The 13,957-nt window shown below is 42.5% G+C and overlaps 2 protein-coding genes across 5 annotated transcripts in view; both read right to left on the bottom strand.

The window, feature by feature from the left end:
• prkd3 (protein kinase D3) overlaps nucleotides 1–9,133 on the bottom strand; it is a 125,760-nt gene extending 116,627 nt beyond the window's left edge. For all 4 annotated transcript variants that reach the window (XM_080413574.1, XM_080413575.1, XM_080413576.1 and 1 more), the window contains exons 1-2: nucleotides 8,833–9,133; nucleotides 6,481–7,532 (exon numbers count right to left, since the gene is read on the bottom strand). In XM_080413574.1, coding sequence (XP_080269700.1) covers nucleotides 6,481–6,873 — 393 coding nt within the window. In that variant the 5' untranslated portion in view covers nucleotides 6,874–7,532; nucleotides 8,833–9,133. The remainder of the gene's footprint in view (nucleotides 1–6,480; nucleotides 7,533–8,832) is intronic.
• Nucleotides 9,134–11,218: 2,085 nt separating this feature from the next.
• mocs3 (molybdenum cofactor synthesis 3) overlaps nucleotides 11,219–13,957 on the bottom strand; it is a 24,090-nt gene continuing 21,351 nt past the window's right edge. Inside the window, exons 12-13 of the mRNA XM_080415145.1 lie at nucleotides 13,636–13,743; nucleotides 11,219–11,383 (exon numbers count right to left, since the gene is read on the bottom strand). Of these exons, the coding sequence (XP_080271271.1) occupies nucleotides 11,226–11,383; nucleotides 13,636–13,743 (266 nt within the window). The 3' untranslated portion in view covers nucleotides 11,219–11,225. The remainder of the gene's footprint in view (nucleotides 11,384–13,635; nucleotides 13,744–13,957) is intronic.

Raw genomic sequence — 13,957 nt, 5'->3', positions numbered from 1 at the left:
TGGGTCATCCCAAGACATCCCAGAAGGGGTGCCCAGAAAAATCGTAAACAGGAAGTGAGTCATTGACAAAAATGAAAATGACCGTCTACAGTGTTGTCGATTGACTCAAAAGACAACTAAAGAATCTCATAAAAGCATACAATTTGGCATACATGTCCCTTGGGTCATCCTAAGACATCCTAGAAGGGGTGCCTGAAATTATCTGAAACAGGAAGTGAGTTATTGACTAAATTGAAAATGGCCGTGTACAGTGTTGACAGATGATGCAAAAGTTAAAAATAATCTCATATAAAAGCATGACATTTGGTACAAATGTCCCTTGGGTGATCTGAATGCATCCTAAGGGGTGCCAAAAAAAGTTTTAATAGTCTCTCAATGGAAAACACTCCTCCCACACGGGCTGCACTGCTACAATATTCAAATCGAGCAGCCAATCTGGCATTTGGTCCAGAAGCCTGAAAGCTATGCAATCTCTACCATCTCCTGACAAATATGGATGGATTAAAGTCGCTGATTCGTGGACACCTTTATGGACACTCTTGCCAGAGGCTGCTTAAGTTTGTAGAGAACTCAAGTGTGGCTGCAAAGCTGAGCCCTTCTGTTCGAGAAAGTGTAGATGCCGGGATGCTGGGTTACCTTGCAGAGCATTATGCCAATGTGCTGGTAATTGCGAAATGGCACACATGAATACATGTAGTTACTAAACACTAATCACAAAAAAACAGTAATGATCAAGAAGAAAATACATGAGAAGATAGAGTGTAAAACAAGCAAGAAGATGTAGAGTGCAAAATAAATAAGATGCAGAGAGTAAAATAAGAATATGCAGAGAGTTAGATAAATAAAGAAGATTCAAAGAGTACAATAAAAAAATAATGCAGAAAGTAAAATGAATAAGTGATGTAGAAATGAAAACAGAAGGTAGACTACAAAATACGGCAGGTTATGCACTGCATAACCTGTCGTATTGAGTCTGCATAATATGCAGACTGCCATGGTCAACTGTTTAAACAGCCATTTAGAATTTCTTCAACATGGTCCCTTCCTAAAAAGTTTAATAAACAAGCAAATAAATAACCTCTTCTAGGATATATTAAGAAGCACTCAATGTACGTACCAAATTATACACTTTTATGACGTCTATGACGTTTTCTTTTGTGTCAACTGCTTTAGGCGGTCACTTCCTGTTTAAAACCTTTTTGGGCACCCCTTGTAGGATGCGTTCAGATCACCCAAGGGACATTTGTACCACATTTCATGCTTTTATGAGATTCTTTAGGTATCTTGCATCATCTTTCAACACTGTAGGCGGCCATTTTCAATTTAGTCAATAACTCACTTCCTGTTTCAGATTATTTTGGGCACCCCTTCTAGGATGTGTTAGGATGACCCAAGGGACATATGTGCCAAATTGTATGCTTTTTGGAGATTCTATAGGCTTTTTGAGTCAATCGCCAGCACTGTAGGCGGCCATTTTCAATTTAGTCAATAACTCACTTCCTGTTGAAGACTTTTTTGGGCACCCCTTCTAGGATGTCTTAGGATGACCCAAGGGACATGTGTGACACATTTTATACTTTTTGGAGATTCTTTAGTTGTCTTTTGAGTCAATCGACAACACTAGGCGGCCATTTTCAATTTGGTCAATAACTCACTTCCTGTTTCAGATTTTTTGGGGCACCCCTTCTAGGATGTCTTAGGATGACCCAAGGGACATGTGTGCCACATTTTATGCTTTTTGGAGATTATTTTGTTGTCTTTTGAGTCAACGGTCAACAGTTTAGGTGGCCATTTTGGATTTTGTCCATAACTCACTTCCTGTTTAAGATTTTTTTGGGCACCCCTTCTAGGATGTTTTAGGATGACCCAAGGGACATCTGTATCAAATTTCATGCTTTTATCCGCCGCGTAACGATTTTTCACTTAGTACCCCCTACTATTTGAAAATAGCAGATCTACAAGCTCACAATGCGTTGCGTCGCGACGCATTGTGAGCTTGTAGATCGGCTATTTTCAAAGTGCCGAAATGTATATAGGGCTGAAGTGGTTAATGTATGTTTTGTAATAATAATAATCCAAATCTAAAAAGTAACTAGTAAGTTTTCAAATAATTGTAGTGGAGGTAAAAGTACAATATTTGCCTCTGAGATGTAGTGGAGTAGAAGTAAAAGTATTGGAAATTGGAAATACTCATGTAAAATACAAATACCTCAACATTTCACTTAAGTACAGTACTTGAGTAGATGTACTTAGTTACTTTCCACCACTGAAAGCATGAACATACGTCGTCGACGAACGAGCTCAATTCAGAGCTGAATCTGAGCTAACTCTAAACAGATCTGATTCATCTTTTAATATCTGATGATGACAGTTCCATATATGCAGTATTAAAACTCAAATTAAACAACGCACTTGAAGCCGCGCCGCTGGCCTAGCGGTTAAGGCGCATATCATGTATAGGCTCTAATGCTTCCTGACAGCGAGGTGCGCGTCACTCCCTATATCTCTCTCTCCCCGTCTCCTGTCTCTCTCTACTGTGTACAATCATTAAAGGCAGAAAAGCCCAAAACATATCTTAACCCATTAAGGCCTGAGTCCGATTCTTAATATGTTTTCTAAATACTAACAGATTTTTGAAAAAAATATATAAAAATATATTTTTTACGGTAAATTTTTTTTTTGCAGATCTACAAGCTCATAGCGCGGCACGAGTGCCGCGCTATGAGCTTGTAGATCTGCTATTTTTGAATAGCCAAAGAAATCTAAAATGACACAGATGCGTTCCCGGACTTAATGGGTTAAAAAAAGAAGAGGCCCGGGCGGCTGGCGTAGCCGTCTGGGCACCTAGGCTGCTAATCCAGCCTGACAGCGGTGTGGGTTCAAGTCCCGATCCCGACGACCTTTGCTGCATGTCACCCCCCCCCCCCCCCCATCTCTCTCCCCATTTCCTGTCAGTCTGCTATATATCTATAATAGAAGGCAAAAAAAGACCCAAAATATCTATTAAAAAAAAATAGAAGAAAGAAACGCACCTGAAGGTGCCAAACCTGTACAAATGACCAACTAGGACCATTAAGACCTGAAGCCGATTCTACATGTCTCCTAAATCCCGACAGTATTCTGAAAAACGTATGTTGCTATATCAGTGTATCAGTGTATTTGGCCGCGGACCCCCATCTCAAAATATTTTGTTCCAGGGGGTCCCGGAAGCAAAGATTTGAGTTAAAAATGTTCGCTTTAAAAATATATATATTTAAAGATTTGCACACATTTTCACGATTTTTCAAAAATAGCAGATCTACCAGTTCATGAACTATGAACCAAGCTATGAGCTTGTATATCTGCTATTTTTGAATAGCCAAAGTGTAAAATAATGCCGTTAGATTCTAAATCAAAAAATGACACAGATGCGTCCCAGGTCTTAATGGGTTAAGGCGATTCTATTTTTCACATTGTGATTCATGTCTATAAAGTATCAAATAAATCGCTGATACACGGTAAGATTGCCAGGGGTCGGCGGGAGCAGGAGGGGGACGGGGGACGGGTGGAGGATCATGTCATATCGTAAAGATTTACTATGCATGAGTGTTAGAGGAATTACATAAATGGGAGTTGCGAAAGGGATTGCATAATTATGTTTATTTGGTTTTGAGTGGCTTGCCGAGACGGAGACATTTACTTGAGATGTGTGGAGTTCAATAAGAGACCGTTATTGGAGTAAATAAGCCTCCACCATCTATTACAGGTGGAGTAAAGTTATGTCATAGTAGGCTATAGCACAGAGCTCAGTGAAGTCAATGAATGCCATCACGCACAGTCTTTAAGCGTAAAACAGAACAAAACCGTAACCTCTTGTATTTGGGAATATTATGCGTTTTTTTACCCAGATGCCAAAAGGTGAAACATTGAAACGATTGATTTTCATAACAATGCCTCTTTTCAAACAACGGCTTCCTTTTAAAAGTGTCTGTGCTGCTTTAGTGTGACACAGCATCATCACATTCCGTTTAACATTATTATGTTACATTTAGTAGAATCACAATCCAAATCCTATCTATACCTTAATCGGAGATATACGATTCTATTGTCAATCAGAAAAAGCCTAAAACCAACATCTCTTCATATTTCTACGTCTCTCTGTTTCTGAGATACTGCATGAGTCATTATGTCCCTTTGACCTTGACCTTTGATTGTCACTTTTTTTCGACCCAAAAGTTAATCATCTCCTCTGGGCAGTCTAAACCATCTCACAACTTCTTAGATCCAGCAGGTTAGATCCAACAGGTTCCTACCTCCCCAGCCTTACTTCACACATGTCTGTTTCTGAAACCCACAGAAATGTAGCCTGCAAACGCAACAAAAGCCACAGTCCAAGTGTCAACATTACCAACTGTCAGCAAAAAGAGACAAGCATGAAGCTGGTTCCATGCATTTCAGACTTAGCCTGGAAACCAGACGAATCTGCCTACTTCAGACTGCCTCTCCCGTCTCCACCAAAAGCTAATATCCACTATATGTATTCCCCATATTTAGGGTTGTTTATAACTGCTACTATGCTGCTGCAATGTCAGAGAAGCCTAACACATTTTTTTTTTTTTACTCTTATGTACCGCGGGTACACAAGATGTAACAATAAAGAACTTTGAACCTTGAACGCTAGCCTGCCATCAGACATGATGTACGTGCAGTTCAGGGGGATGTCCTCGTGCCTTGACCAGCCGTCTGGCGATGTTACAACAGAAAATAAGCTTAACGATGACATCAAGGATGTCTGTAGACCACGCTAGACCACTGAGTAGCTGAATGTGTGTATATGTGCAAGCAGCCATGTGTGCATATTATGCACACGCAGTGTGTGTGTGTGTGTGTGTGTGTGTGTGTGTGTGTGTGCGTGTGTGCGTGTGTGCGTGTGTGCGTGTGTGTGTGTGTGTGTGTGTGTGTGTGTGTGTGTGTGTTAGCTAGCTCCACAATGCCACAATGTAAACTGGTGCTACTACTACTAGACCATAAACCTTATAGCAGGAGCAGCATCAGAAGAACTTCTGTGGCGTTTTTTTGTCTCATTCCGGGGGCATGAGACCCAGATGTGTGCATTTTTAAGAAAACCAAACCCAAACAAAAGAATACGGGCACATGAAGAAGACCAAATATCCACCAGTGCGTTTCGCCCCGCTGCCTTCGAAAACAAGTTAATTACAGTTTGAATACATGTGTTTTTTCGGAGACCTTTTCAACTTCTGCCACTTGCAAGCCTACTCAAGCAAAAGGACTTATAGGAGCGTGTGGTCCTTCCACACAGAACATTGTTTTAGTGGAGGATGCTCCATAAAAAGGAAAATATTTTTCCAAAGCAGTTTAACCTCTGTCTGTACTAGGCCTCCCTCCTTGTTTCCCTCCAAAACAATTGCCGATCGATCTACAAGCTCACAACGCTTCGCGACGCGGCTTGTAGATCGGCTATTTTCACATTCACGTGGTTAACTGTGAATTATAAAATGGTGCATTTTTCCAACGCCTTTATCCAGATCAAAGCAGTTTAACCTCTGAAACCCTGTATTATTTGTTGACCAGAGTCTACCAGGGGTCTGTACTAGGCCTCCCCCTCCTTGTTTCCCTCCAAAACAATTGCCGATCTACAAGCTCACAACGTTTCGCAACGCGGCTTGTAGATCGTCTACTTTCACATTCACGTGGTTAACTGTGAATTATAAACGGTGCATTTTTCCAAGGCCTTTATCCAGATCACTTTACATTGTGCATTACGTTCACCACTTCGTACACACATTCACACCCTGACAATGGAGGAAAACCAAACCATGCAAGACACCATCGGGGAGCAGTTAGGGGGTTCAGTGCCTTGCTCAAGGACACTTCGACACACAGCCAGACCATCAAACCAAACAGGGGAACCTTCTGTTTCTCCCAAGCGCCTATCTGTACCTCCTGAGCCACCGCCGCTATGGCTGAGAGTAACGGTACAAATCGTCTCTTCTCGGGTGGAAACCTCATATGTCCAAAAAATTTGACTTTTCAGGGTTAAAATTCAAAAGTATCAAAAGTAGCAGATCTACAAGCTCGAAACGCGCCGCGTTTCGAGCTTGTAGATCTGCTACTTTTGATGCTTTTGTGCGACAGTGTTGCCAGATTCTGTGAGAGAAACAAGCAACCAGGTCTAGGAAAACCAGACCAAAAGAAGCGACTATGGGCCACATGTGCACTTTAACATATACATCAGCTATTTGAAAATAGCCGATCTACAAGCTCACAACGCGTCGCGATGTGAGCTTGTAGATCGGCTATTTTCAAATTAAATCTTGCGGGGAAATTATAATAAGCAGATCTGGCAACCCTGACTGTAGCATGCAATTTACGAGAAAAAAATACACAAAAAAAGTTAGAATATGGAGATAGGAGGTTTCTGCCCGACAGCGACGAAATGCTAACCGGAGTGTGGTTTTGAGCGAGACGACGATTTCTTACCTTCTGGTCGACGATGGAACACACCAGGTCCTTGACGGAGGACAGCGACAGGTCGCTGGCCTCCAGGTTCACCGTCTCCCGCGTCAGGCCGATCTGGAGCAGGAACGACACGCCGCCGCAGCAGCCCGACAAGGAGCTGCGGGAGTTGGTGGGGCTGGGAGCGCTGTGGTGGCTGTGGCTGCCATTGGACAGCCGCGTGTACAGGACGAGGGGGCCCGAGGCCGGGCCTGCCGGCGGGCTGGGGGACGGGGACGGGGTCAGCGGGGCGGCGGGGCGCGGCGCCGGCGGCGGAGAGGACGGCGTCGGCGGCGGCGGGTGGTGCTGCTGCTGCTGCTGCGGATGGAGAGAGTGGAGGTAGGCTCGAGGGAGGGCAGGGGGAGAGGAGGCAGACATTGGAGTTTGTCTGGAGGTGGTGAAACTTGGATGTCTGATACTAGTGGGGGCGGGGGCACCTGGCGGAACCGACCGCCGCCGCTGGACCTCTGCGAACGAGGGAGAGGAGGACCTCCGATGTCCTCAAGGGAGTCGTCGGGCGAGGAGGATGCAGCATGGGTTCTACCGCGCCCGTGCCGGAACCGGACCTTGTTCTCATCGGTGTCACAGGCACCCACCGGAACTATAGTGGCAAAAGCTGTGGGAGCCTAACCCATGCAGGGCAAAGCCAGGAAAAGGGCAAGAAGGGCCACAGCTTAGCCAACAACACTGCGGAGCTCAGGACCCTGCGATGCTAGACAGGAGAGTGTGGAGGGCAGCGATTCAGGAGGAGGAGACCCGACCTAGACCGCACTCTCGCATCGCATCTAGCGTCATCGGCGTGATGTCACGCTGGACAGATGTGGTCGTGGGTGGAGCTCAGACGAAGGTGTGATGATGACAGCTCATCTCCTGTGGTGGTTGGTTTCACTCAGGATGGATGATGGAGAGAGAGAGAAGAACGTCTTCTCCCAAGGCGTCTTCGTGCAGTAAATCACCGCTCATTCCAAACCTTCATATCTTGGACTGGTTCTCCGTCTCCTTGCTGAAGTCAGTAATCCACTCCGACCACAGGAAGCCTGTCACCCCAACGCACGCACACACGCACGCACGCACGCACGCACGCACGCACGCACGCACGCACGCACGCACGCACGCACGCACGCACGCACGCACGCACGCACGCACGCACGCACGCACGCACGCACGCACGCACACACACACACACACACACACACACACACACACACACACACACACACACACACACACACACACACACACACACACACACACACACACACACACACAGCTATTTTGGTAAAGCGATAAAAAAAAAAACACAAAAAGGTATTCATATACACTTGAACACACACAAAGAATGATTGGTGCAAATTACAAGGCAATCACCACTGTTATTTTGTAAGACCACAGCGTGTAGGGTGTAGAAGAGAGTTGGTGAAAAGGGACTCGACAACACTATCAATACACATTATAGAACTGTCTCTTTTTACTTTGCTGAAGTTGTAATAATTACAAATTTCAGACTGACGAAACATTTTATAAAGTGTCAAATGTTGCTTTAGAGGGTGAATAAACAAGAGTTATACTGTAGCCTAGTGGTTCTCAAACTTTTACATTTCCAGGTCCTCCCTTAACTCTGACAGTATACAAAAGGAACCAAATGGACCTAACAGGTCCATTTGGTTCCTTGTGTATACTGTCAGAGTTTCAAACTGGTAAGGGTCAATTTAGAACCCTAAATTGACCCTTACATGTCATCTAAATTGCCCTGAGACCCCACTTTGAGAATCACTGCTGTAGCCCAGTATTGATTTTTGTACGTTTACAACAAGAATCAAGGAATTCAAACTCAGAGCAACATCTGGAATCAAGGCTTCTTGTCTGAAACATCTGGAGACCCCTCCCACTTTCGATTGGATTTGAGGGGGTTCTAAATTGCCCTGGATTACCCCACTTTGAGAACCACTGCTTTGCTTGTAGTGTAGTAGTAGCCTATAGGTTTTTGTTTGAATGTTTACAACAAGAATCAGGAATTCAACATCTGGAATCAAGGCTTCTTCTTCTTCTACTTCTTGAAACATCTGGAGACCCCTCCCACTTTCGATTGGATCTGCTGCTGGCAGAACCGAAGCGACGAGAGAGAAGAGACTAGAGACCCGAACCACCAAGTACAGCAAAACAAGTTATACAAGAACCTCCAAAGAGTCCACACACACACACACACAAACGCACGCACGCACGCGCACACAATAAAAATAATAATACAAAAAAAAAAACATGTTTCTTTCCACGTCAACGGTCTGTTAAGTAAAAAAAAAAAAAAAAAAAGTTTAAACTAAGCGTTTGAACTCTTACCTTGGCTCTGGACGGAGGGAGGTTTTCTTTCCATTGTAACTTAAAAACTGAGCGACACAAAACTTACAGCAGTTTTACACCAGAAAAAAGTGAACGAAAGAAAGCGGGAGTCTTTTCCTCTGGAGTTTATTTATTCAGTCAACTTTGTATAAAGTCTAAAGTAAACTATAGGTCTACGCGTACATGCAACAACATAATAACACACGTTAAACAAACAACTTTGATGATGTGTCGTCGTCCCTTACGCTTATCTTTTTATTCGCGGTTGTTGCCAGATTGTATAAATTCATGCGCATCTTATTATCCCTCCAGCTGTGACTACTCCCCCTGCTTCGGCGTTGCCACATTGTGTGGGAGAAACAAGCAACCGCGGGTCTAGGAAAACAACCCAAAAAGAATCAACTAGGCCACATGACTCGAGTACTTTAAACACACACTGACTATTTAGCCAATGCAGTGCGACGAATTGTGAGCTTGTAGATCTGCTATTTTCCAAAACTCTTGCAATAAAATGTGGAATATTTGGAATATTAAAAAATAAAAACATTCTATTACATTCATGAAAATATTTGAAAACCACTGGTTTAAATAATAAAAAATACATTTGGAAGCAAGCCTACATAATCAAATACACTTTTAAACAAGCCTACATAAGCAACTGCACTTTAGAAACAAGCCAAAATAAGCAACTACACTTTAGAAACAAGCCCAAATAATCAACTACACTTTAGAAACAAGCCCAAATAGACAACTACACTTTAGAAACAAGCCCAAATAGACAACTGCACTTTAGAAACAAGCCAAAATAAATAAATAAATCGCAACTAACCAATATTTGCAACTACACATAAAAACAAGCGCAAAGTCACTTATAATAAGCCGACATGGCAACCCTGCTCCCCCTGCTTGACGGAGAAAGAAGGCGCAAGAGATACAACACCGCCCTCTCCTGGGACTTGTAGTTTTTAATTACCTTCACACACGCGTTTCCATGCGAGGGCAGGAGCATTGGAACTACAGTCTGTGAAAAGGAGCAGAGAGACAACGGCACCCCCTCCTGGGACTTGTAGTTTTTATTGTCTTCACATACGTGTGTTTCCATGTGAGAGCAAGAACATTGGAACTACAGTCTGTGGGAAAAAAGCAATGGCGCCTCCAATGGCCCTCGGAGCAATGCGCATGCCCCTTTCTTTACCGTTATTTCAACTTCTGCGTACAAAAAAGTTTTACTCCCACCACGTCCTCGCACAGTGAAGTACTGAGATTTTTTTTTACTCTAGTGGTGTAAAGTAACTAAGTACATTTACTCAAGTACTCTACTCAAGTACAATTTAGAGGTATTTTTAATTTACATCTCAGAGGCAAATATTGTACTTTTCGACAATTATTTGAAAACTTTAGTTACTAGTTACTTTGTAGATTTAGATTATTATTACAAAACATACATTAACCACCCTATATACATTTTAGCCATTTGAAAATAGCCGATCTACAAGCTCACAATGGGTATGCGTTGCTATTGCTACGATTTATAGTTGATTTATAACCTGATACTCAATACTTTATCAAATCAGACAAGAGGAATTCTATTTAGGGAAAAGAAATGTTTGTGCATTTTTTTAAATCTCTCATTCCATTGATGATCTGAAATAACACGTCTTAGGACCTGCCAAACGAAGTCATCAAATCAAACTTTGGTCAATATTTTTCCATAACAAAAACATCAAACCAAAATACTAAATTCTCAAATAACTCACTACAATGCTAACCACATGAACCCTTAGCATCCCCATTCTGGGGAAAACATTCAGCGAAAGATCCAGCTCAAAACACGTCGCATTGCGACTGCTATTTTTGATGAAGAGCTTTGAAGTAGAGGGAAGGGGGCCTAGTACCCCATTAACTGCCAGAGGTATTTTCATATTTTTTTAGCCAGTGCCAGTTTTTCATTGAAAAAAAAGTACTCAGGAGCCGAGATACAGAATTTTTAAGTTTTAAGTTAACAAGGAAGTGGATAGGAGTCTAGATCTTCGAAAAATCATATCTCCTTGGTCTTTGGGTCAAATTGGAAAAAAATGTATATAAAAAATAGATCTACACGATTGGCACGTGGCGGCTTTAAATAGGTTCGCGTAGATCTACGTGATTGTCAGTGAATCAGGTATAGTATAGACCCCTGGGGCACACAGGTCAATGAAGTATAGTGTCTCTGTCGGGTGGAAATAAACCTCATATGAAAAATATAGGAGGATTCTGCCCGACAGCAGCAATATAGTGTCTAAGTGTTTTAACAAATGTAGACAGGAAAAACGTAGGACGGTGGGGATCACTAAATAACACAAGACGACAAGACATATAGATAAAGTAGCTTTATTCCAAGTAGCTTGAGCAAGTTAATACTGTGGAAACGAGGGGTCTATCTTCAGCGCCCAGGCCGTTAGACCCCCACTGATGTCTTTGGCAGCGATCTCCTCCAACTCCGATCCGCTCATCTTCTCCAGAACCTGCACTGCCTTCTGGGAGTCATTCCCCAGTTTGCAGATCACAAAGACTGTGGAGGAGAAACACAATGAAATGCAAAACAGCACCGGATTACATACAGGAGAGGCAGGATTAACCACACAAACCCTAGTGTTTTCGATAAATTGAGTATAAAGGACCCCAATGGAAACAAGCCATAGTGCTTTCTTGGGTTTAAAATCCGTTTAACAGAACTTGTATTGAACTGTACTTCCCTGTGCTTGTCTTTGCAAAATGTTGATAAAGTATTCAATCAATCAAAAGTGTCCCTATTCTGGGGGAGGGCGAAGATTCTGCAACAAATAGCTGATCTACAAGATCAAAACATGTCACGTTTGTGAGCTTGTAGATCTGCTATTTTAGATCTGCAGTCCGACAAAAAAAGAAATCATGAAAAAAGAAAAACGGGATGTAGAGTGAAACTGAACGAGCACTAATGTCCGCATGCCATCCTAGGAAAAACAAAGACTGCGTAGAGTATGTTGTCTCAGTCATCGAAAAAAATGTAAAGTGAATCCAAACGCTGCCAAAGAAACAGGCTAGGACACAGTTCCAGTTCCAAAAGAAAACAAAATGTATTTACATAGAGCCCAAAGGAGTCTCAGTAATCAACCATTTTAAATCCCTTAAATTAAAGAACTATCTTCAGTCTTTTATATGAAACATCTGTGCTCGGGGAGAGAAGATGCTGAATGATCCAACACACATTCTGAGTGCAGGAGTTGAGGTCCTGCCATCACGCATATCCTCTCTGACGGATGGAAAGGAAACCTCATATGTCCAAAACTGTTACCTTTTCACGATTCAAATAAAAAAAAATTCCAAAAATAAACACCAGGTTTGTTTATTTTTTGGAACACAGTTCTTATATGATCCGAACTAAGATTTCTCTACGGGATTTCCAATACAAAAAATAACGCTGCGCCCGTGACCCAGGAGTAGTGGGAGTGACGTCAGGACTTTGGTACTCTATAGTCTTTTCTAATATCTTTAATTATTTTAATGAACTACTACTGTCTCACATTCAACATGTGTTCGTTCAACACATTCAACGTTCATGCATATTTCATATGCATGAACGTATGTATGTATGTAGGTATATTTTTTCACAATAACCATTCAACATAAATGTGTTTTTTGACAACTTCTCTCAACAATATTAAACACTACTCTTATTTGCGAGTGTGTGCCCCAGACACTCGCACCAAAATGACGTGGGCACCGGAAATCTATGTATTTTTTATGTTAATAAATACTGTTTCCGACAACTTATTGTCGCGTTCCAAAATATCCTAGAGCGCTAGGACCCTGCGGCATCCCTTTTTGAACGGTACTTCCGTATAGACAAACACCTGTAATGACAACGGAGCTAACAAGAGCAGTTAAAAAGACTAGCACAACGAATGTTAGACGGTGTGACTTTAACACCCTGAATGAATACACAGAACACTGCAAAAACATAAAAGTCTTGAATATAGATTTCTTTAAAGTAGGCCAGCTGCTAAGGAGGACCATGCTTGTTTTGGAAAAAGTATCGCCTAGCAACAGCAGCATTGCATCGTGTCATTGGCCAGTGGGCCTGGCGGTGCGAGGCTACATTGCAGAGTGTAAATATGTATACATGTGCCACATGCATTGACCTACAGCACTGGTTCTCAAAGTGTGGTCCAGGGACCCTCAGAGGGTTCCTTGGAGGTGAGGGTTCTAAATGGACCTTTTACAGGTCTGTAACTGTGAGAGTATACAAATGAAAGCAAATCGTGTCTGTCGGGTGGAAACCTCATACTGTATGTCCAAAACGGTTACTTTTTGAGACTCAAATTTCAAAAATAGTAGCCCTGGTCCAGAGCGTTAGTGACGCTCTGCCACTTTTTGGGCAAGAAAATAAAATGTGTCCGCCAGACGGAAATTATTTTATTTACTACACTGCACCCTCTACAGATCTGGTCAATGGTCATTTATATTGACCACTGGAATTTTCGGTCTATGAGCAGAGCAGTGCGCCTGGCAGGGCGTTAGAGAGAATTCACTAACGCTCTGGACCAGGGCTACAAAAATAGCAAAAGCAGCAGATCTACAAGCTCAAAACATGTGTGACGCTGTAGTTATGATCAAGTAGGACATTATTTATTTATTTGTATTTTTTAAAGGTTTCTGCCCGACAGCAACAAAGTGGACCCGCAAGAGTCCATTTGCATTCCATTTCCATACTCTCGGTCCTTGAAATGTAAAGGTTCGAGAACCACTGACGTGAATGCAGGCGTCTTGACGTGCTATTATTACCTGGAAGCTGGTGGTCACCTGACATCTGCTGCTTCAACTGGACGATCCTCTCCTTTAGTAACTGGACGTGTTCACTTTTCCTCGCTTCTAGACTTGAAAGTGGAATGTCTGGGCAGCCATGTATAGGAAAAAGACCACTTCAGCCATTTTAACCCATTGAATCCGGGAACGCATCTGTGTCACTTTGGCTATCAAAGAATAGCAGATATACAAGCTCATAGCGCGGCACCGAGTGCACAGAGTTTTTTTTAAGCGAACATTTTTAACAAAAATCTTTGCTTCTGGGGATTCTACAAATGTCTTCTAAATCCTAACAGTAAAA

The sequence above is a fragment of the Gymnoscopelus braueri genome, assembly GCF_963280865.1.
Source record: "Gymnoscopelus braueri genome assembly, chromosome: 19".
In the NCBI taxonomy this organism is placed as follows: Eukaryota; Metazoa; Chordata; class Actinopteri; order Myctophiformes; family Myctophidae; genus Gymnoscopelus; species Gymnoscopelus braueri.
Note: the sequence above shows the minus strand (reverse complement) of the source record. Positions and strands in the feature narration are given on the sequence as shown.